This window comes from Epinephelus fuscoguttatus, linkage group LG8 (assembly GCF_011397635.1).
Source record: "Epinephelus fuscoguttatus linkage group LG8, E.fuscoguttatus.final_Chr_v1".
Classification (NCBI taxonomy): domain Eukaryota; kingdom Metazoa; phylum Chordata; class Actinopteri; order Perciformes; family Serranidae; genus Epinephelus; species Epinephelus fuscoguttatus.
Genome location: NC_064759.1, coordinates 38,849,505 through 38,872,151, shown reverse-complemented (window position 1 = coordinate 38,872,151; position 22,647 = coordinate 38,849,505). Strand labels below are relative to the sequence as shown.

The window sequence follows — 22,647 nt, the reverse complement described above, 5'->3', positions numbered from 1 at the left end:
TCTACTGACTGCGTGACTGGTAGATGGCAGTGGGTGGCTCAACAGGCCAAAACACAAATTCAAAACATAAACATGATTTGCGGATTGTAAATTTTTTTTTTTTAAATGCAAATATTCTGGCTGTACTATTGTTTTCGGTGAGATCAGTATGTTATATGAACATTATTCCTTAGTCTCTGTGACATATTAGGAGGATTTTACGACTATTTGCTTTAGATTTCTTACATATAGCTCCTTTAAGTATTAAGCTTTGATTTGAATTTTTTGGTTTGTTCTGTTGCCTGGATTGTTGTGTTTTTATGTAACCACAAGATGGCGCCTCAATTGGTAGAGTAAACACAGGTAACAATACAGGTGACACAGATGATGAGCTGATGACTGATTAATGTTATTCTGTAGGATGAGTTAAGAGCAGTTGAATATTGCTACCCTAATCTAACTTGTGAAGAGACGAGGACTTTAATCCACTATAAGGAAATGGCTCTTAGAAAATTTGTACTCTATCCTGAACATAATTACTGATTAAAAATCGACATGTTAAAATAACCAGAGATTCCTGAGGACTGTGATAGGTGGAAATGGAATAAAAAAAAAAAGACGTTTTTTTTCCAAATATTTTTTTACCTGCATAGACACCTTTATGTGACAGTTACGAGACAGGAAATCACGGGAGAGAGAGGGGATGTGACATGCAGCAAAGGTCCTCCGGCCAGGATTCGAACCGGGGTTGGCTGCGTACGTGGCATTATACTTAGCTATGCCATGGCCACCCCACACTAGCTTTGTGTCCCATCTTGGCCACTCCAGTAAAAATGTCCTGGATACGCCACTGCCGCCACTTTATAAGGTAAGCCTTGCTAGTACTGGTTGAATGCCCTTTTGCCTTCAGACCTGCCTTAAGTCTTTGTGGCATAGATTTAACAAGGTGCGGGAAACATTCTGAGATTTTGGTCCATATTGACATGATAGCATCACACAGTTGCTGCAGATTTTTCGGCTGCACATCAATGATGCGAATGTTCCGTTTCATCACATCCCACAGGTGCTCTATTGGATTGAGATCTGGTGATTGTGGCGGTCATTGGAGTGCAGTGATCTCATTGTCATGTTTAAGAAACCGGTTTGAGATGATTTGAGCTTTGTGACATTGCATGTTATCCTGCTGGAAGTAGCCATCAGAATATATGTACACTGTGGTCATACAGGGATGGACACAGTCAGTAACAATACTCAAGTAGACTGTGGCATTTATAGGATGCTCAGGTTGTGTGCAAAGTGTACCAAGAAATGATCCCCCACACCATTACACCACCACCACCAGCCTGAACTGTTGATACAAGGCAGGATGGATCCATGCTTTCATGTTGTTTACGCCAAATTCTGACCATACCATCTCAATGTCACAGCAGAAATTGAGACTCATCAGACCAGACAACATTTTTTCAATCTTCTGTTGTCCAGTTTGGGTGAGCCCATATGAATTGTAGCCTCAGTTTCCTGTTCTTAGCCGACAGGAGTGGCACCCGATGTGGTCTGCTGCTGCTGCTGCTGCTGCTGCTGCTGCTGTAGTCCATCTGCCTCAAGGTTAGACATGTTGTTGATTCAGAAATGGTCTTCTGCATACCTTGGTTATAACGAGTGGTTATTTGAGTTACTGTTGCCTTTCTATTACTTTGAACCAGTCTAGACATTCTCTTCTGACTTCTAGCATCAACAAAGCTTTTCCGCCCAGAGAACTGCCGCTCACTGGATATTTTTTCTTTTTCAGACCATCCTCTGTAAACCCTAGAGATGGTTGTGCATGAAAAGCTCTGTAGTTCAGCAGTTTCTGAAATACTCAGACCAGCCCATCTGGCACCAACAACCATGCCACATTCAAAGTCACTTAAATCGCCTTTCCTCTCCATTCTGATGCTCAGTTTGAACTTCAGCAGGTCGTATTGATCATGTCTACATGCCTAAATGCATTGAGCTGCTGCCACGTGATTGGCTGATTAGCTATTTGTGTTAAGAAGCAGTTGAACAAGTGTACCTAATAAAATGGCTGGTGAGTGTATTTCTCTAAAATTTTGGTCACAAATTTGTTGAAATTCATGTAAGCGAGCACTTCTCCTTTCAAAGGTTTTCCATCCACCTGACAGGTGTGGCATATTAAGATGCTGACAGATGCTTAACAGCATCATTATTACACAGGTGTGCCTTGAGGTGGTCACAATGAAAGGCCACTCAAAAATATGCAGTTTGATCAGGGCACACGTCGCAAGTTTTGAGGGAGCGGGCCATTGCCATGTGGGAATGTCGACCTGAGCTATTGTTTGTGAACTAAATGTTCATTTCACTACCATAAGCAGTCCCCAATGTCGTTTAACTGAATTTGGCAGTACATCCAACCAGCCTTACAACTGCACAAGTTAGTTACGATGACAAACTGCTGTCAGATCAAGACCCCAGTGAGGATGATGAGCATGCAGATGAGCTTCCCTGAGACAGTTTCTGATGGTTTGTGCAGAATCTTTAGTTGTGTAAACCAGTTGTTGTGTTAACTGTTTGGGTGGCTGATCTCAGATGATCTTGCAGGTGAAGACACTGTATCTGGAGGTCCTGAGCTGGCGTGGTTACATGTGGTCTGTGGCTGTGTGGGCAATTTGATGTATTGGCAAATTCACTAAAGACGGCTTATGGTAGTAAAATGAACAGCTCTAGTGGACGTTCCTGCAGTCAACATCAGAATGGCACACTCCCACAAATATTGAGACATCTGTGGCATTGTGTTGTGATCAAACTACACATTTTAGAGTGGCCTTTTACTGTGACCATCCCAAGGCACACATGTATAGTAGTAATAATGCTGTTTAATGAGCCTCTTGATATGCCACACCTGTCAGGTGGATGGATTATCTTGGAAAAACATGAGTGGTCACAAATTTATGACCAAAATTTGAGAGAAATATATCCACTGAGTTCACGAAAAAAGTCCTAGATCTTCAAGTGTTGTGTTTAAAATTTTGTTTAGTATCAATGGTAAAGTCAAAATGTTAGCCATGGGGAGTATTCCTTAAACCTTCTACAGACTGTGGGATTTTAGCAGCCTTATACATTTAGTGCAGCTACACTGTGCGACATGGATCTAATAAACTTCTGTATGATATCAAGTTTGATGTATACAGACTGCAGACTGTTGACCTAAAGTTTTGTGGGTACTACATACTTCAGTGTGCCTGTGTGTGTCTGTGCATTTTTGTTAGCTGCTAGGTTTCTCACCTGCAACTGCAACTCCACCACTATTTCTTTCCACGTTACATCCTTCTTTATGTGACCGTGGTAAGAGCTTGTGGACACTTCGTACAGGCAAGACTCCTGCTGCCACAGCAAGGTTTCCCTCTTTGCTGGAATCCCACACATTTCTTTTAGTGCTTTTTGCCTCCATGGCGAGCTGCTATCTGTCTTTTTGTTTGGATTTAACAACAGTGCGTCATTTCATGCTGCATTTCTATTGGCTGGCTAGTAGACGTAGGTCACACAGTGAAATGGTCATCCCCGATTAATGGCACCGTCAGAATTTTATCCCAGGCTGTCTTTGATGGCGAGACTATGACAGTGGCCAGCCTTGAACCTCTCACTGTGTGATGTAGGCCCACCGTTTTAGGGCCACAACCAAAGATATCGCCACATTTCTTTCATGTTGGTCTTTCATCTGGAACAGCCCAAAATCACACAGTGTATACCAGGCTGTAGCTTGTGAAAACGGTATAATGTCTTCTGACTCTGGAGGAGCTTTGTCAAACTGAGAAAATAACTGATGATGTCATAGCCATGTCAAAAGGTTAGCTTAGCTTGGGCTTGAGTCTACAAATGTTAAACATCAAACCTGTGGTACAAGCTTTCCACAACAGTTGGATTAAGGTGACAAACTCATCACTGATCGTTGAGAGAGATTCTCTCATTGGTGAGGGCAACTATTTGAATGTCATATTGTCTGATGCATTAAATGTGTTCCTGAAATGAAACTGTCCATATGTTTGACATTGTGCATCACAGCTGCGCATTCATACTGAGGTTTGTTTGTCATTCCTCCAGATCCCTAATGCAGAGTGCCAGCCTCACAGGCTGTACTCTGCTGTGTAATTTTGGTGGGTAACATGATGGGCCATTAGCTGACTGTGATTTCAAAATAATCCTTCACGTCTGTTACCAAGACATGTGATGCGTCATCGTTTAGCTCGACAGCTAAGTGATGACGCATCCGAGGTTCAGGCTGAGCTTTGGCACTTGTTAATATTTCTGTTATGTGTGTGTGTGTGTGTGTGTGTGTGTGTGTGTGTGTGTGTGTGTGTGTGTGTGTGTGTGCACCCATACTCTTGCTGAGGCTGATGTGTCTATAAACAGAATCCATTCCTAATCGTAAAGCATGTGTACTGTAATGGCTTATCATATAAGCAAATCAATACTACAGCATGCTGTACAGCTCAAGACAGGTTAGCCATGGAAGTAAAATGATTTTTTTAATTCTATGGATTAAACACTATACTGCCATACAATATTTCATTCTTTGGAATATTCAATTTATATTATCACACGAACTGATCTCAAGCATATACTGATTTATTATCTCTTTACAGCAGCGATATAAGACAGCATTCTGGCTATTTAAAACCTTATATCCTGATTAGATTATAAGTGTAAAACTTCTTCAAATAGAAGACACTATTTCTGTCTGTTATGACTTTGGCCGGGGAGAGACACTGGCTGCATTCCAATTTAATTATTTCCTTAGAGTAAAATTTTATTTCTAGCTGAAAAATTTACTTCTACCATGTCTACTTCCCTGACTCTTCAACTCTCTTTAACTCTGCTCTGCACAGACATAATGGGAGATGTTTTTCAGGTATTTACCATCGTGACACTTTGGCTTCTTTTTACAACAGACACACAATTATAGTTACATGCTCCCTCTAGCACTATGGCCTGCTTGCTCCTCCTGCTACCAGCTACAGGCAGATCAATATTTGAGAAGGGTATGCAGCAGCAGAGGTGTGTTTGTGTAGCTGCCTATCTCTGTGGGGCAGCCCGTTATAGTGTCAAGTCTGGAGGATGGGAGTTGGCCTTTGGGGGAAGTGAGGCTGTTGAGGGGGTGGGAATGGGGGGGTTATAAGCCTGGGATGACCTGACAGCATAGATATTTAATAACTGTCTTAACCTGGACTTCGAGCAGATGTGCTGGTGAGTTATGAATATGGCCACAACTTCAACCTTTCACCCACCGAAGCTTCCCAGAAAAAACATGAAGGAACAGAGAGGATTTGGCTGCAGTACACTGTTCAACTCCATCAGACAAGTGTTAATACTCAGTCACCCTGCTGGTCAAATGTAATCTTATCCATACGTACCTGAGAGCAGGCTGGCTCAGACAGTTCTGCAAGGGTTAGTTAAAGTTGTTGTTGTTTTTAGATTTACATTTTCAGCTTTACTTGCAATTTCATAAGATCACCAGAATGCCCATTGTCAAATCCATGTAGGGTTGTACGTACTACTGTCAGTAAAGTTAGTAAGCATCAGCCACATTAAGGGTTGGGCTATGCTCGAAAAGACGTAGATTGGGAACTACACTACTCAAAAAATCAAGGGAACACTTAATGGTCACAGCATAACATCAAGTCAGTTAAACTTCAGTGGTATCAATCTGTTCTTTTAGGAAGCACAAGTGATTGTCTAAACAAGTGATCACCTGCTTTGCTGCAAATAAAACAGGTGCAATGGAGAAGCAAAAGCAAGACAACCCCGAAAAAGGGAAAGGTTTTACATGTGTTGGTCACGGACAGTTGCTCTCTCCTTTTCCTTCCTGACTGATACTTCTCTAGTTTTGTGTTCTGCTAGTGTCCTTGTTACTACTGGTACCATGAGGTGGTACCTGCAGCACAATCAGGTTGCACAGGTAGTTCACCTCCTCTAGGATGGCACATCCATACGTATGGTCCCAGGAAGGGAGCGTGGAGGAAATACCAGGAGATCGGCCATGACACGGGAAGAGCTGGACAGGGCTGTAGAGGGGCATCAACCCAGCAGCAGGACTGGTATCTGCTCCTTTGTGGAAAGAGGAGCAGGAGGAGCACTGCCAGAGCCCTTCAAAATGACCTCAAGTAGGCTACTGGTGTGCGTGTCTCTGAGGTCAACTGTCAGAAACAGACTCCATGAGGGTGGAATGAGGGCCTGATGTCCTCTAGTGGGACCTGTGCTCACAGCCCAGCACCGTGCAGCTCGAGTAACATTCAACAGAGAACACCAGAACTGGCAGGTCCGCCACTGGCACCCTGTTCTCTTCACACATGACAGCAGGTTCACACTGAGCACATGTGACATGCTGTTATGCTGCCTGTGACATCATCCAGCATGACCGGTTTGGTGGTGGTTCAGTGAGGAGGGATGTCTTTGGTGTGTCGCACAGACCTGCATGTTATAGCCAACGGTACCCTGACTGCTTTTAGGTATCAGGATGAAATCCTCAAAGTGGCTGTCAGACCTTACGCTGCTGCAGTGGGCCCTGGGTTCCTCCTGGTGCAGGACAGTACCCAGCCTCTTGTGGCCAGAGTGTGTAGTTAGTTCCAGGATGATGAAGGCATTGATGCCACTGACTGGCCCTCTCGTTCCCCTGACCTAAATCCATTTGGACACTGATGAGAATATATATACAGACTGTCCAGGAGCTCACTAATGCCCTGATCCAGGTCTGGTCTGGAGATCCCCCAGGACACCATCCGTTGACTTATCAGGAGCACGCCCAGGTGTTGTAGGGAGTGCACACAGGCACACAGGGGCCATACACACTACTGAGTCACATTATGAGTTGTCGTGATAAAAATCATATGAGTTGAATCAGCCTGTGATTTCAATCTTTTTCTTTGATTTTTGATGTGATTTTGAATCCAGCCCTTAGTGGGTTGATGATTTTGGTTTCTATTGACCGTTGTTACGTCACTTTGTTGTGTGATGTGTGATTTAAGTGTTACCTTTTCTTTTTTTTACAACACTGTAGTTTGGTGTGGAAACTAGTTAGGCAAAAATATTTATAGCTGGGGGTAAGATGTCATATTGTAGCCATTTAAGTCATACTGTTAATTTTGGAAAGTTATCAAAATGGCTGGACACAATCTTATGTCAGAAAGATTTGGAGCAATGGGGCCTCCAAAGCTATTTGACCATTTCACAAGCGGTTCTGATGGTGGATACTGGTAGCTGAAATGTATGCACCTTCTCATAATACAACGTGTGGCTGCCACAACATTGCATTCTGCTCTATTGAGTAACCCTGTCAACCAAAAGTTCCATTTATATACAATTGAATGTTTTTTTAGAAGAAATGTACTTACTTTTTTCTGGTCCAGGAAGTTATATGTTCTTGTACAGTACACATCTTGTAGGAATGTGGTAGTCAAAGCACAATGGAGCCATATTAGACAGACATGAAGTAGACCAATCAGAGCTTATATCTGCACAGTTGCCATAAATGTAGACCAATTTTTCTATTTCCATTCAGGAGAAGGTGCCCCCACCACACAGCATTTTAATATACTTGTTTAAGTCTTCAGGCTATAATTGGTTATTTGTAATAATTACTAATAATTATTATTTGTACTCCAGCATTTTGTGTGTGTGTGTGTGTAAGGTTGTGTGGTCCTGATGATGTAAGGTCAACATTCTGTTTCACTCCCTGTATCAGTCTTGCCCCAGCTTGTTAAACAGCAGTGGTTGCTCCCAAAGAAACAAGTGCTATCTCTAACATTAGTAAAGACAACAGTAAGTGAACTTCCTGCAAGAATAGTCAATAACAACAATTACATGAAAACAAGAGTATGCACTCGTGAAGTTTCTCGAAGGAAAAGATATTTTCACTATTTTTCCAACTGGATTTGGCAAAGAACTTGATTTCAAACTGTCTCCGTTGGTGATGAAGAAGATGTTCCCTGGCATTTTGTTGATTAGCTTAAGGATTTTGTCTGTCAAGGCAAGTACTCCCACTCACTGACAGTGTTTGGGATGGGAGCTAGGCTGATACAGAGAGCAAAACAGAATGCTGAGCTGACCTTATCAAGATGGTTTTACCAGGCTTGCATAAAGGGGCTACAAATCACATTTTGTTATGTAACCTTGTGTTGTAGAATTACAATAAATGCTTGACCTGTAACCTTGTTCATCTTCAGACACTTTTGTTCCCGATGTCCATCCACTTATGGAGACACCACTGAAAACTTTTCATTGTTTACTTGAGGATGGTTACTCTTGGGTACAATGTATGAGATATGAATAAATGATTGCTTCAAAATATCAGTGCAACTTCTGTATAAAGATGTTGACATATTGGCAAGTCCAGTTTATTTTTAATAATTTTGTAATTGCTTTCTCTTTCTCTTTCTCTGTCCAATATTTTCCCCCCAGACACTCCATGCAGCAGCAAACCAACAAAGTCATCACCAGCACAAGCCAACTCATCAAACAGCTCTCTGATATAATCAGCGGCTCTTCACGGGTATTTTCTGCTCCCCTTCCTCCCTCTTTCACTGTCATTTTCAAGAATAAACAGTGGATTAAACAACATTGGAGCTAATTGAGGCTAATCTTGTTTTGTTGCACAGCAAGACCGTCTGCACCTGACCAGACTAAAGACTGAACTCTCAGAGTCTGTGCAGCGCTATGGGGATCTGCAGAAGGTATCCACATATATAGTATCTTCATGTGCTGGCAGAAATTCATCACTATGGTTAATTGATTATTATTAACAACAACTCACAAATAGATGGAGTTGCTCCACTGACAGAAAGTTGTAAGAGCTATTGCACATACAGGCAAAACAAACACTTACTGGCCTCTGAAAAAGCAAGACTCTTCTTGATGCTATCTCTTTATTTGCTCCTCTTCCAGAAAATTGCGGAGCGTTCAAGAGCCTTGCTCCCTCCAGCACAGAAAGACAAGAAGAAGGTGAGCTGATATGGAGGGTAAAAAATCTGCCCTTTGTTTCACTGTCATTCATAAAAGAGTAGGATGATGAGATGGCATTTCTCTGCTCGATTGCATCCTCACAAGGGCTCCTTTGAAGCTCTGTATAGTCTCCTCCACTCTGTTATAGTGGACTCCATTCATCAAATACAACTTTTATGCAGTGCAGTTTTTTTTTTCATCTGAATCTAAAATGGTTCAGGCAAGAGTTTACTTCCAGTGTGCAGCCCCATGACAGCAAAGAGATAGAGACGGATAATCAGTAATTGTGTTTAACAAATGGTCGATCCTTATTACAGACAGACTTGATGTGGATGAGTCCTTATTTTGTATTAGTAAAACAAAATAATATAAAAACAAACTTATTGATCTCTGTTTGTATGTGGTGTGATTGAGTGGCTGAAGTAAAAAAAATACACTGACAGTGTGATCGTGATGGAAGTATCATTTCCTTCATGCTGATTCGTGTAAATGTATCAAACTTTTCAAGTTTTTATGCGTATATACTCATACATTATACCATTATAGTACATCCATGCTCAACAGCTAGTGACAGCCAACCCACAACATTTGTCTTCAATGCAACACCAGTCATCATTTATAGGTTTATAATCAATAAAGACAAACCATTAATTTTAATGTATTGATTAGCATCCCACTTGTATGGTGTCAGGCTGTGTAAACTCTATACAATGTTACGGAGATGTCAATGACCAGCGATCTGTCATACTATTGTTACTTCCACAGCCTTTTATTGCATTCATGTTTCGGTGAAATGATCATATAAAAAATGAGTTCCTGATCATATTTCAAGGCTCATTAAATCAGTTTTCTTTGCTCTTTGTTTTCAACGTGGTCTTTAAACAAACATCTTTGTCTTCATAGCATCCACATTGTTTCCACATTACAACTTAAAGCCCATGAACACACCAAAGCCGGAGGAGTGTAGCCTGGTTAAGATCATCCTGATGATGTGAGAACAACATTCAGTTTCGCTGTCTGCACCAGTCTGGGCTCGCTGTTGCCCCAAAAACTTGTTACAAACAAACTCCTTCAGCCAATCAGTGTAACAGAACACCAGGGGACATCTTTTTCATCAGCAACGGAGCCAGTTGATAAATTAAGCTTTTGCCAAATCCAGTCTCAAGAATGGCAAAATTGTCTTTTCCTCAGAGAAACACTGAGGAAACACTTTTCCTCAGCAAGTGCATAGTCTTGTTCTCGGTTAATTGTTGTTATTGACTCTGTATGTACAGTAACTCCACTTATCCCTGTGTATGATAATGTTAGAGTTAGGGCTTATTGCATTTTAGATCATCAGCTACAATGCAGTCCCTGATTGGCTTCTTACATTGTCAACTAACTTATGTTGAGCTCATGTCATCAGGATGGTCGTACCAGGCTAGGAGGAAGGACCATCCGAGGAGCATGTAAATGCACTACTGGCGTTGGCTGGTGGACGGCCCGGCCCAAGTAAAGCAAAAGTTATCAGTGCCCTACAATAACAGCAAGTGGGCCTAGAGGATTCAAAAGCACTCGAAAGTACAACAGGCTGACCTGGTACATACTGGACACTAAAAAGAGTTCTTCAAAAAGATCAATTTCCCCCGTCAATACAGTATTAAATCAGCATATACTGTAGGTCTGTACAGAGGGCTGTACACTGGGTGTGGACTAATAGATTTATGGATTTACTTTCAGTTTCTCACCATATCACGCCATATCACATGATTCCAGTAAAATGAGTCAACAGTTTTCTGTTCTACAAATTGACCATGATGTTTGTTCCCTGTAGGGGTACTAGGTACTCTGTTGGTCACTGTAAAGACAACCGTCAAAAATATTTAAAAACTGTTTCTTTAAAGCTACCCACTGATTCTGTTACACTGCCCAGTGTCCTTTAATCTCAATGGTATCTCCCAATTCAGCTAATTTACATTAAGTGTCCTGATGCATAGGCGTATCAGATAACTATTCTGTCTCAAAGAAGCCAAAGGAAGTCCAAAGGAAATCAAGAAGCGTTTGGGATGGATTGATGGATATTACACAAAAATTAGCCACTGCGGTCCCTGTCATATTTAATAAAGCCACTGGGTTAATGAACAGCTCACCACATATGATTATGCAGAAGGTGGACCATTTTGTTTCAGCATTAATCTGATCTCTGATCATTTGGGCCACTGAATGATCTGTGTGGGTGAGAGAGCAGTGGGAGTGCTCATAAATGATGATTCATCCACGTGTTTGCATTAGTTTCTGCTTAGCTGTTTGATACTTGCTAAACTGCTATTGTTGTAACTGAACTGCTAAAGTGCAGAAGTGCACTGTGGTCATGAAAGCTCAGTGCACTGCAGCTTAAGAAAACACTATTTAAGAGGGTGACACTGAGGACAGCTGCCTTGTCTAGACAGATTTCCATTTTTTAATTGCAGGTTTCCTTTTTTTAACAAGCATTGTTGGAGGGAAACTGAGATCTAAGCTTTTACTGCCAGTGACTGCTTCTGTGTAATTGTTGTGCGGGTGATGAAAAAGAACTTGAAACTTGAAACAATGGACAAAACAAAGGCAAATGTAGAAACTGTTCACAGGACATGCACAATATTTAGAGAAACACACTATGAAGTAAAATAACAATACATGCAGCAAAAGCTTAACTCAAAACATGATGTAAACCTTTAAAAAAATGTGTTTTCGAATCTGTTTTTAGTTGTGGCTTATGATTTGGTCCTAACCTAGAAAGAGTTTAGGACGTGATCTCCCAAAAAAAGCCCAATTTGTCATTTTACATGATCAAACAAACAAGAAACAATGTCTTAATTCGTGAGCTTTAGAGGTGTTATTATGCACCTTTGGACTTAGTCAGATAAGCTCTTTTCCCTTGTTTCCAGTCTTTATGTTATTATGCACCTTTGGACTTAGTCAGATAAGCTCCTTTCCCTTGTTTCCAGTCTTTATGCTAAGCTAAGTTAGCGAGCTGCTGGCTGTAGCTTCATTATTATGTACAGACATGAGAGTGGTAATAAACTTGTCATCCAAGTCTTGGCAAAATAAGCAAATAAATGTATCTCTCAAAGCGTTGAACAGTCATCAATAGTTGTATATGAACCAAGTATGATCACCTGTATCACTAAGACTGCATTCATACAAAATCAGGCATGAAAATACCACTCCTGCCATTCATTTGAATATTGGTAGTGCATCTAGGCTGCTGATGCGGGGCCACAGGGGATCCCGACAAAAAAAAAAAAAAAACAGTAGCCTGTGGCAAGAAGTTGAAACACAATTAACTGACATCATGCTGTGGTGCCATTCCCATAACCAGTGATCAGACCGAAAAATACCCTAAGCCAGGGGGAAACAAATAATACAGTCTCTTTCTGTCCTGAACTATTAGTGACTAATAACAACATATGTATTAACAGCTTGTGTGTACAATTCAAGTGATTCTCTAAAGGCGCTTGCACATGACCAGCTTTAAAATCTTTTGATGCCCGCTGTGACATTTTTTTCCTATGGAAGCTGGCGTTACGCTGACATCGGGGTACTTTTTGCATTGCGTTGTGGGCTTCATCTGTGTTTTGATGCAATGCCGAAAGCATGGATGTCGGAACTATTTTCTGAGGGGGGGGGGGGCGGGATTTTTGTTGGGAGGGGCGGGGGAAGCACGCACACTTATCAATGATTAAGGATTTGATTTGAAGTTATTTTATAACATGCAGTTATAAGAGAACTAGAATGGATGAACACGGCATCTTTATTGTTAAGAAAATGAAACTAAATCAAGCCATTTAAGGAACATAACAGCATTACTTGTAACCTTGAATGAAAAAAAAGTCTGCGCTCCTGACTCAAGGCTTTCATGCATTTCCAAAAGTGGACCTTCTCTCAGTTGACCTACTGATGAAGATTTTAAGCAGGGTCGAGACATCACTTTCATCCATACTGTGAGTCACTGTGAGCATTCATAATGGCCAAATGTGTTAGTCTCTCCTGTGTCATGGTGTTGCGCAGCCAGGTTTTCAGCCTGCGCAAGGCTGAGAAAGAGCGCTCGGATGCCGCGACAGATGTGGGCAGGGCCAGACAGAGCTTAATGAGCTTCTCCACCTCCGACAGCATGGAGTGGGTTTGGGGCTGCAAGGTTTGCAGGATGGACACAACATCCTGGATGCCAAGGCTACTGTATGTAGTCAGGCAGGTTGCATATCACATCAAAAGCATAGATCTATGCATTAATGATATGAAAGAGATAAATGTAAGTCAGACAAATTTAGTTTAAATTCAGATTCTTTATTTTTTTTAAAGCGTAATGCAGTGGGTAGGGAGGCTTGGGTGTGGGGTTGCGGATGGGAGGAGGTGCGGCCGCAAAACAAAAAAGCACATACACACATAAAGGCATACTCACCTGCTGCAGAGCCATGTACACAACTCTGGTCTACTGGCAATGGAAATGAAGCCTGTAGCCTATTTTTAAAGAGCTTAACCATTTAAAAACAAACAAACAAAAAAAAACCTGTGTACACATGCTAATTTTGGTGGAAATGGGGTATTACTTGAAGACAAATACTCAGTTGCTGAGATGGGAGATTGCCTTTCCATAGCTGGTCTCTCCACCCTCCACTCACCCACAAATGGGCCATTTAAGTGACAATCCCACACCATCGCACAACCCTGCAGCTACTCCCCGCATTGCCTGACTTAGTGTGAATGCAGCCTTAGGAGAAAGGTCAGTTCAGCAACAGAACAGCACCTCTGCGTTTCACTCAACAGTACTTCAGTGGGGTGCAGGTTTGAACTCTTTTGATTGAAGGACCCCTCTTGAACACTGCCTTGCTGCTGAACTGAAGGGAAAATCATTTACAGCTTCAACTCTTCAACTGGTTGGACAGTAACAATTCTGTGAAGAACCATTTTGCTCACAAAGAGCCTCTAAAAATCCATCTTTCTTACAGAGAGGAGAGTCGTATGTATTAAGGTTTTATGTCCCTCTGAAGGCATATTATCAGGGTCTTTTATACTGCTAGCATTAGAGGTAAAGGGCTTTGGGGGCGGCGAGCTGGATGGGACGTTAAATAAATCTGACTACCTTCAATACATAGCAGCAAGTTCACTAATCAGCGAGCACATTTTGGGAGAACAAATTGGTAAAACTACTGCTAAAAAGCGGTGACAATAGGAGCAGAGTCTGCATTTTCTGCTGTAGAAGAAATGTAAAGTTTTTTCAGTTCATGGATAGCAAACAGTGAGAGGCGTTCTGACGTTCAAAACGCCATACATATATGCATTTATACAAACATTTTGCAGATCAATGCAAATGTTATTGACTGCTTTCCACCCACACCTTTAAATTCACGTCATCAGTCGACTGGAATCAACAGCAGGGAACTCGAGAAACTGTGTGAACTTTTCAGCAGCGTGTGAACTTGAGCAATAAGGTGTCAGAATGATTGTCTTGAGAGTCTTTACCATCTGTGTGATGTACTAATATATTCTTGAGCATTTGTGGTGGGTCTGTATGTGGAGGAGTGAGCACGATGCTGCAGAGTTTGTTGAGGAGTGGTGAGTCACGTTGTGGCCAGTAGACACAGCGCTGTGACTCAGCCCGGGTTGGTCCTTGTGCTCTGACCCACACCGACCCCTCTACCATGAATTAGCTGTGCAGTCAGCCACACGAAGGTGGAACACATTAGCAATACAAAAAAAACAAAAAAAAAATCAAGCAGGCTTTTCTCTGAATATAGGTTTCCTCCCTTTTCTCTGCTTTTGTTTGCAAATGTAATAAAAATGTGCATGTACAGAATAGACAGATGTTCATGGATTAACAGCCTCAGTCTGAGCTAACCCCTGCAGTTCTCTGCACTAAGCTCCTGTGCACTGTTCAAATATCAGTAACTGGCTAGACCAAATGAACATTCTACTTCACTGAAACGCCGTTCTTTAAATCCAGAAACAAACATGGTGTGGTTTGATCTTTCCATTGTTTTAAACAAAAACTCAGGATTAATATATGATGAAAAATGTGGACCCTTTTTATCACTGCTGTGGTGGCTGCAGCTTTAGCCTACTCTGACAAGACATGCAAATAAAACACTTGCAGAAGATTAATTACCTCTATTGAAGAGAAATGCCCATTGCATGGGTTCTATATTTCTCTTACATATTTCTGTTATTGTGGAGGTATGAAGTCCTTGCATACTTCCAGAGGTGGAAGAAGTATGTAGGGACTTGTCTCACAAAAATAATTTGCAAGCACTACATATATGCAAATCGCAGATGGCAGCAGCATCATGTTTCACAAATGTAAGTTGGTAATTACATGTATGATCTTAAACTGCCAAGAACCAAGTAACTACAGCTGTCAAATAAATGTAGTAAAAATAAAAAGTCCAGTATTTCTCCTTGAACACCAGTGATGCTGAAGTATAAAGCAGCAAAAATGGAAATGCTCAAGCAAACTAACTCAAGACTCGAGCCACATGACTATGCTCAAGTGAGACTAAAGTCAAAAATTAAATGACTTTCTCTCTACCTAACAAAATTAAAAAAGATTTGCAACTCATCTTGGACTTAAACACCAATGACTTGTGACTTTACTTGGACTCGACCCTTTTGACTTCACAATACTTGATACCTCCCCCCAAGTCCAAAGAAAAGATCAAAAATAATGTTGAGTTCATCACCATGAATCATTTCCCTTCATTTCATGAATCATCTAAGATTAATGCTGTTGATTTCCACCAAACCAACACTAATTTTCCAGATGATCCACTTCCTCCTCCACTCAAGTTGCAGGAGAGAACCATGAAGAACTACCATTACTGAAACTTGTTTCAACAAATAAACAGGAAATTTGAAAAGCGTTCATAATTTTATTATAGTTATTACAATCTTCCTCTGCTATTAAAATGGCATTATATTTGATAAAGAACACTTTATGACTCGTTTAGGACTTGAAACTCAAACTTTAGGACTTGGGACTTAAGTGCAAAGACCTGGAACTTACTTGTGACTTCCAAAACAATGACTTGGTCCTACCCCTGGTAAAAACTTACATTGCACCACTGAGACGTGAATGCAGTTTGAATGAGTGTATCTTAAGTATTTAGATAATCCACATTATACTTAAGTGAAAAGAAAATTGACTGCAATTATTTAAATTATGGGCATTAAGCCTCGGGATTAATTTACATATATTACAAAATGTGTCTCTAAGTAAAGTCGGAACAAGCCTTATTGGTTCCTTGTACTGTATGACCCACCCTGGGACCCTGTCAGGCCAGGTCGTATGGTCTTGAACAATACAACCACAAAAATTGTTTGTTTCTACCCTCTAATGCAACCCACAGGAGCATTTCCTTAACTAATGCTATGGTTAGATTTAGAAAAACATTATTGTTTGAGTTAAAATAAGTACTAATGTAAGAACATAGTCACATCAGAATAGTTAAGATAACAATGAATACATGAGCTTTTGGTTTCACATGGCACACAAACAGCTGGGTCTCTCCTGGGTCAAAGTCCTGTGTTTGATTTGATCGCCCAGTAATACAGAACACTGCCAGACAGCAGAGGGAGCCACACCTGCTCACTGTCAGAAAGTACTTTACTGTTGTTGCTGTACCTACTACCATTATAACCACAGTATTGAATCTAATCTGATCTATTTTTTTTGTGCGCATGTCCTACAGAGTCCCCAGACACCAATCGAGGAGGGTCCTCTGTTTGGAGAAGCAGTGGGCTCAGAGGGAGGAGCTCAGGCTTTCCTATCTGAGATCAGTGAGGAGGATGTGGAGGTTCTTCGCCAAAGAGAGGAGGCCCTGCTGCAGATCGAAGTAAGAACACTGACATCCATTCAGCTTTACACGTGTATCTTCATGTCATTTGAACAACTGAATTCATCATGCACAAGTATCACAAAGTTGTCCAGTACAGTTACTGACTAGAACAACTTGTCCTGTTGGCAGCCAATGAGTGGTGCAGGTAGTGATCAGAGGCCTTCCTTAAGGGCATCATGTCTGTAATTTCACCACACTCTCTCACAAAAAAAAAATCAAACTCTGTGAAGGCCTGAAGCGTAACTACCGTTGGTACTGGTTGTGCTTGATATAGATTATAATGCTCATGATGAGGGACAATGGGATCCCTGGGCACAGGCACTTTAAGGTCCCCGCTTTGTACATAGTGTCCCTCCTGTATTGCATCTTTTTAAAGCTGATTCTAACTTTTAGTGCTGCTGTTGAAATCCGTACCCAGACTCTATATTTTGTTCATTTTGAAGTTGAAGATGGTTGTCTAGCTTCTTTCCAAAAATCACTGCCATAGCAGATCCGCACTGACACTCATCTCTACAAGTTTGTACAAAATATTATACGCCACTATAGACAAAATGATAGGGAACCATTAAAGAAAGTCTGTGATACAGGTCATACATTTTTAAAGCAGAGCTTGATAAAATTGCCTCACAAATTCAATTGTAGGCTTACTTTAGCCATATGTCCTTTCTAGATGTATTTTGTGGGATATCATTTAAATAACAATAATATAATGTCAAACTCTGCATGCACAAATACTTAGTATGAAAGGACTTGCATCTGAAGTCCGCAGAAAATAACAAGATCAGGAAATCACTACTTATCACTGAGATCTTTGACTTTCCAACTAGAAATGTTCAAAATTACATCTGGTAATTTTATACATTTTTCTTACTGTCAATTAAACTCTGTTGTCCAAAAATTATTAAGCACATTATTGACCCACACTGTTGCACTGGGCAACATGCGCTTTCTTTACCTTGATAGCAAACACACTGTAGTTTTTTTTTGACGTAGTTCCACATATGCTGTCCTGCTGCCCAGGATACTCACCAAAGCACCAAATGAGGATTAATCTGCAGCTTAAAACAGTCAGCTGCACATGCTTGTTAAAAACTGCTACGACCTGTTGTTTCAGAAAATCACTGAACTTTAAAAAAATAAAAATAAATAAATAAACTATGTATTTGTGAACTGTTTTTGAATGGGCTTGGGAACCAAGGGAGGTCAGAATCAGAAAGTACTGAGAGTCTGACACATTGCTGGTTTTTGTGTTTTCGTTTATTTATTTAATTTATAAGAAATCTCTCACTTTAATTCAACCAAATTACCACAGTAAATGTTGACATTGTAAGTTTCTGCAAACGAGGAATACGTGTGATTGCACATTGTTAAGTAGCTAATACGGTGAAATCTCACATTTAAACAACAATGTGGTTAATGTGCAGTTAGATTAAGGCACAAAAAACACTTGTTTTTGCTTTTGCCCACATTGATGAACAAACACCACTGGAAATGCAGCAAGCTGTTGCTACAACCATGTACTTTTGGTTGCACAAACCTTGCTGGAAATGCAGCAACAAGTTGCTAAAAAACACCCACATTTAATGGCACAAAGGCCAATGGAAATGCAGCGAGCGGTTTCTAAAAAAACATCCACTTTTGGTTGCGCAAACCCAGCTGGAAATGCTGCAACGGTTAGCGTAGAAAACACCTACATTTGGTCACACAAAGGCTCCTGGAAATGCAGCTAGCCCTTCCTAAAAAACATTCATGTTGCGCTGCACAAACACCTATAGAAACACAGCAAGAGGTCGCTAAAAAACACTCACATTAGGTGTCACTAATGCCACTGGAAACACACTGGTAGGTTGCTAAAAAAATGATTGGTTGTAAAATGCAGCTGGAAATGCAGTGACAGGTTGCCAAAACAACATGTTTGGTGATCAAATGCTGCTGAAAAACACAGTGACAAGTTGCTAAAAACCACTTACATTGGGTTGTACAAATGCATTGACAGGTCACTTAAGAACACTCAGGTTCGGTGGCACAAATGCTGCTGGAAACACAGTGACAAGTCCCTAAAAGCCTTCCACTTTTGGTGGCACATATGATGCTGGAAATGCAGTGACAGGTTGCCAAAAAACAATCTCATTCAGGGGATCAAATGCTGCTGAAAAACAGTGACAGGTTACTAAAAACCACCAACATTTGGTGGTACAAATGGTGCTGGAAACGCAGCAACAGGTCACTTAACAACATTTATGTTTGGTGGCTCAAATGCCCCTGGAAACATTGACAAGTTACCAAAAACCATCCACATTTGGTGGTCTGTTTTTCTTTGTTGGTCTCAAAAAGTGGCCTTTGTAGTCTGCAGCTTGGTAGCCATCTTGCCTTGGTGTTACTCCATCCACCACCCCCTCCACGTCTCAATAACAAAGTCAGCTCATATACTATGTCACTTTAGAAACACTGATATGATACGTATGAAACATCCAAGTGTACTCTTCTGCCCTGTCCTTTAAAAACAGTCACACAAAGTTCACATAGGGGCACTTCAATTAGGTCCCCCAATCCCTTTGGCCCCTGTGTCTGTGCCCACAAACCAGACAACATTCTTTTTTTGCTGTTAATAATATGATTTTCTTGGGCTGCAATTACCAGAAAATTTTGTCCCTCTGAAGATATATTTCACACATGTCCCAGAAGCCAAAAAAATGCCACTCAAGGTTCACTTTCCCCCCTCATGTATTCCTAGCCAGCCTACAAAATTCAAACCAGCAACCTTGTGATTATAAGCCTGTTTACCGATTTTCTCTAAGGGCCCTATTTAAGCTGCTTGCACCTTGTGTTAGATGAGAAATGAGAACCTGTACTTTCATGTGCATGGCCTCCAGTCTTATACACTACAAAAAAGAAACCCTGGCCATTTACCTTTTAAACAGTCAGGTATCCAAGATAGAAAACACCTGAATTTAAAACACCCTTTCCAAAAAATAAAGAGGCAAAAAAAGGAAAAACAAGCTAGGTATTTGTTTTCTTCAAATATTGCCTCCCAGGAGGCCAGCACACGCCAAGTTAGTAACTAGAAACTCAGACAGGCTCCGTCTTCCTCTCCCACCTCCAAAAGCTTATTAGTATTTTGTCACAGTACCCCCATGCTGCTGCAGGATATTGAATGCTACCCAATTACTAAGGTGCTTATATAGACCTGTTTGTTCCTTTACCTGGGTAAAGTGTGTATGGAATCATAATGTCTTCAGACTTAACTTTTGAAGCTGGTATGAAAGCCACATCAGTCTGTTCAATACTGTAAAACATTCTCTAAAATATCTCAAATTTGATAAATCTGATTTCTGATGGGGTCAGTCCTGCTGTATGATGTATGCCTTGATGCCAAACCTTAATCCATCCACATGAATCTATAAAGGGATATTCATAGAAAGTCACGGAGGGGTTGGAGCTGATCTCAGGTGACTCGGCAAGGAGCAAGGTACAACCTGGGCAGCTCTTCAGTCAAACACAGGACTGACACATAGCGACAGACAACCATTCATGCTCACATTCATACCTATGCCCTTGAAGTGTGGGAAGAGCCACCCGATGGGTTCAATCCCAGAACCGGACAGTGCTTACCAATTGGCAAACATTGATGCTGTATATATTTGACATTTACATAAGGACCAAAGAGTTCTGGAGACTCCCTGAGGAGTGGAACTGCCCACTGGGTAGCCCTCCTGAGAACTACATACCCTTAAGAACTTTTTACTGGTTTGAATATGTACCATCAATAGGAACTATAAAGGGACATAACCTAAGCCAGCTGTTGGCTGGTATAGCAGTGCCACTTTCGCTTTGACATGAAAAATTGTGTTGTATTTCCCCCATTGCATATATGCTCAGTAAAGCCTGGACTGTTGGTCCATTTGTCTGTGTTTCTTACAATTTTTTCATTACTAGCTGTTGCTTGTGTTTGGTTTTGTCTGCTGTTGACATGGCTAACAAGTTTTTAAAAATGGCGGTTGCTGGTGCTGCATTTGCTGTGTCTGACATATCACTGTAGATTTATGCCACTTCCTCTTGTGCTGGGAGAGTACCTACACTGCAAAAGGAGCTAAAAAAAAATCCCTAAAAATGGCATTCTAACAACCGCATTTCTTTCTTAGTTCTTGCGGTACAGAGACAGCAAAAGGCGGCATTTTTAGATCTATGAAAAAGGTCCTCTGGTCCAGAAACACCTTTAGTAATCTAACCTGGGGACAGCATAAACAAGTTGAGAACACAACACTGTCATATCACTTTTTCGTTGGTATGGTGAACTTATTAGCAGATGCTACTTCCACATCCAGCAGTTGCAGAAGAACATGATAATTCATTTGGTGTTTGTCTCCACATGAAGAATGTCAGTCCAAAATGTGCTCTCTTTTAGCTCTTTTTTTTTTTTGCCTCAACCAACTGCTGAGGGAAATATCTGTCTCTATAGCTGCTAAATGCGCCACAATGTTCACCAACTAGTTTCCCGCTGTGGCTGTCTGCTGTTTGAAGCTAAGCAGGTAGTGTACTGTGGGTTTTTAGAGCTTTTCTACTGAAAACAACTGCATGCTGTGGCCAGAAACAACACTATGAGAGTGATGACAGTGATCCAAAAAGTGTAAAGTTGTGGGCCATACAGCAAAACAATGAGCTGAAACATTATAATTCAAATAAAAAGTCGAGGGGAGCTGCAGAATCAGGTGATATTCCTCTTTAGGTTCGAGTGACCCCTCCTAGTCACATTGTTTCCACTTTATGATTTGATACTCTATATTGTTATCATGAAAATAACCATTATACAGTCCCTCCAGAAAATCGCAATCTTGCGAATAATTAATGCAAATTCAACGAAAGTCCGCAATATTTGCGGGGGCTTGCAATGTTTCAAAAGTCCCGCAATTTTTCCATGTTTTTCCGCATTTTCCGGTGACCGGAAGTCGTTGCACATGCAACGTCATCAGACGCGTCATCAGTTCGCATTAATGGCATTGCAGTATTGAGAAACGCTCTGTATTGACATAAGAATTTGCACTCTTTAAATGCATACAATATGTGTTGCATTTATCAAAATGTTATGTTTACAGAAGATGTAGCTTACATGTTGTTTTACAGTCACATTGTGTGGTTTGAGAGCTACAATTTTCACTTGGGATTTTTTGCAATATTATTGGAGTCCATGTTTTGAAACTAATTAAATAAAACTAAAGAAGTGAACTATAAAAACATTTGCAGCTATGCGGGAGGTAGTAGTTTAAAAAAAAAACACTTTTTTTTTTCTCGTTTTGTCATTAGCCGCAAGGTTTATAATTTTTGATAAATCCCCTTAATGAAGTTGTTTTTTTGAAACGTTTTTGCTGAAATCAATTTCAAGTGATGCAAATCCTAGTCTCTGAAGTCAAAGTTCTTCACTTTGAATACCCACCATTCACCCATCCTGCTACCCTATGGCTTTATTCACATTACAAGCAAATGTGAAAATCTGATATTTTTGCTCAGAGTAGTGTGGACACACAAATCTAATATCTTCCAATCAGATTTGGGCCACTTTCATATGTGGTCCTAAGTCCGATACATATCCAATTACTGGCCATTCAACAGCTGTGAGGACGGTCATATTAGAATTGAGGTGTGTTTTCCCCGTATATCCAAGGTTTTTCCACGTCATACTTCACTGCGCAGATACAGATCAGTCACCATACAGTGTTGGAGTGGTCCGTTGAAACTACAGAGGGCTGCTGAACTGCACCACTGCTGCTTTAGGCTGTCCCAGTAGCTAGCCAATAGAGCCTGTATGCTTTCTGATGACAGCTTGCCTACA

At 40.9% G+C, this 22,647-nt stretch overlaps 1 protein-coding gene across 2 annotated transcripts in view; it reads left to right on the top strand.

Annotated features, from left to right (window-relative positions):
* tsnare1 (T-SNARE Domain Containing 1) overlaps nucleotides 1-22,647 on the top strand; it is a 311,127-nt gene that overhangs the window by 144,774 nt on the left and 143,706 nt on the right. For both annotated transcript variants that reach the window (XM_049584042.1, XM_049584041.1), the window contains 4 exons: nucleotides 8,431-8,521; nucleotides 8,628-8,702; nucleotides 8,914-8,970; nucleotides 16,674-16,817. In XM_049584042.1, coding sequence (XP_049439999.1) covers nucleotides 8,431-8,521; nucleotides 8,628-8,702; nucleotides 8,914-8,970; nucleotides 16,674-16,817 — 367 coding nt within the window. The remainder of the gene's footprint in view (nucleotides 1-8,430; nucleotides 8,522-8,627; nucleotides 8,703-8,913; nucleotides 8,971-16,673; nucleotides 16,818-22,647) is intronic.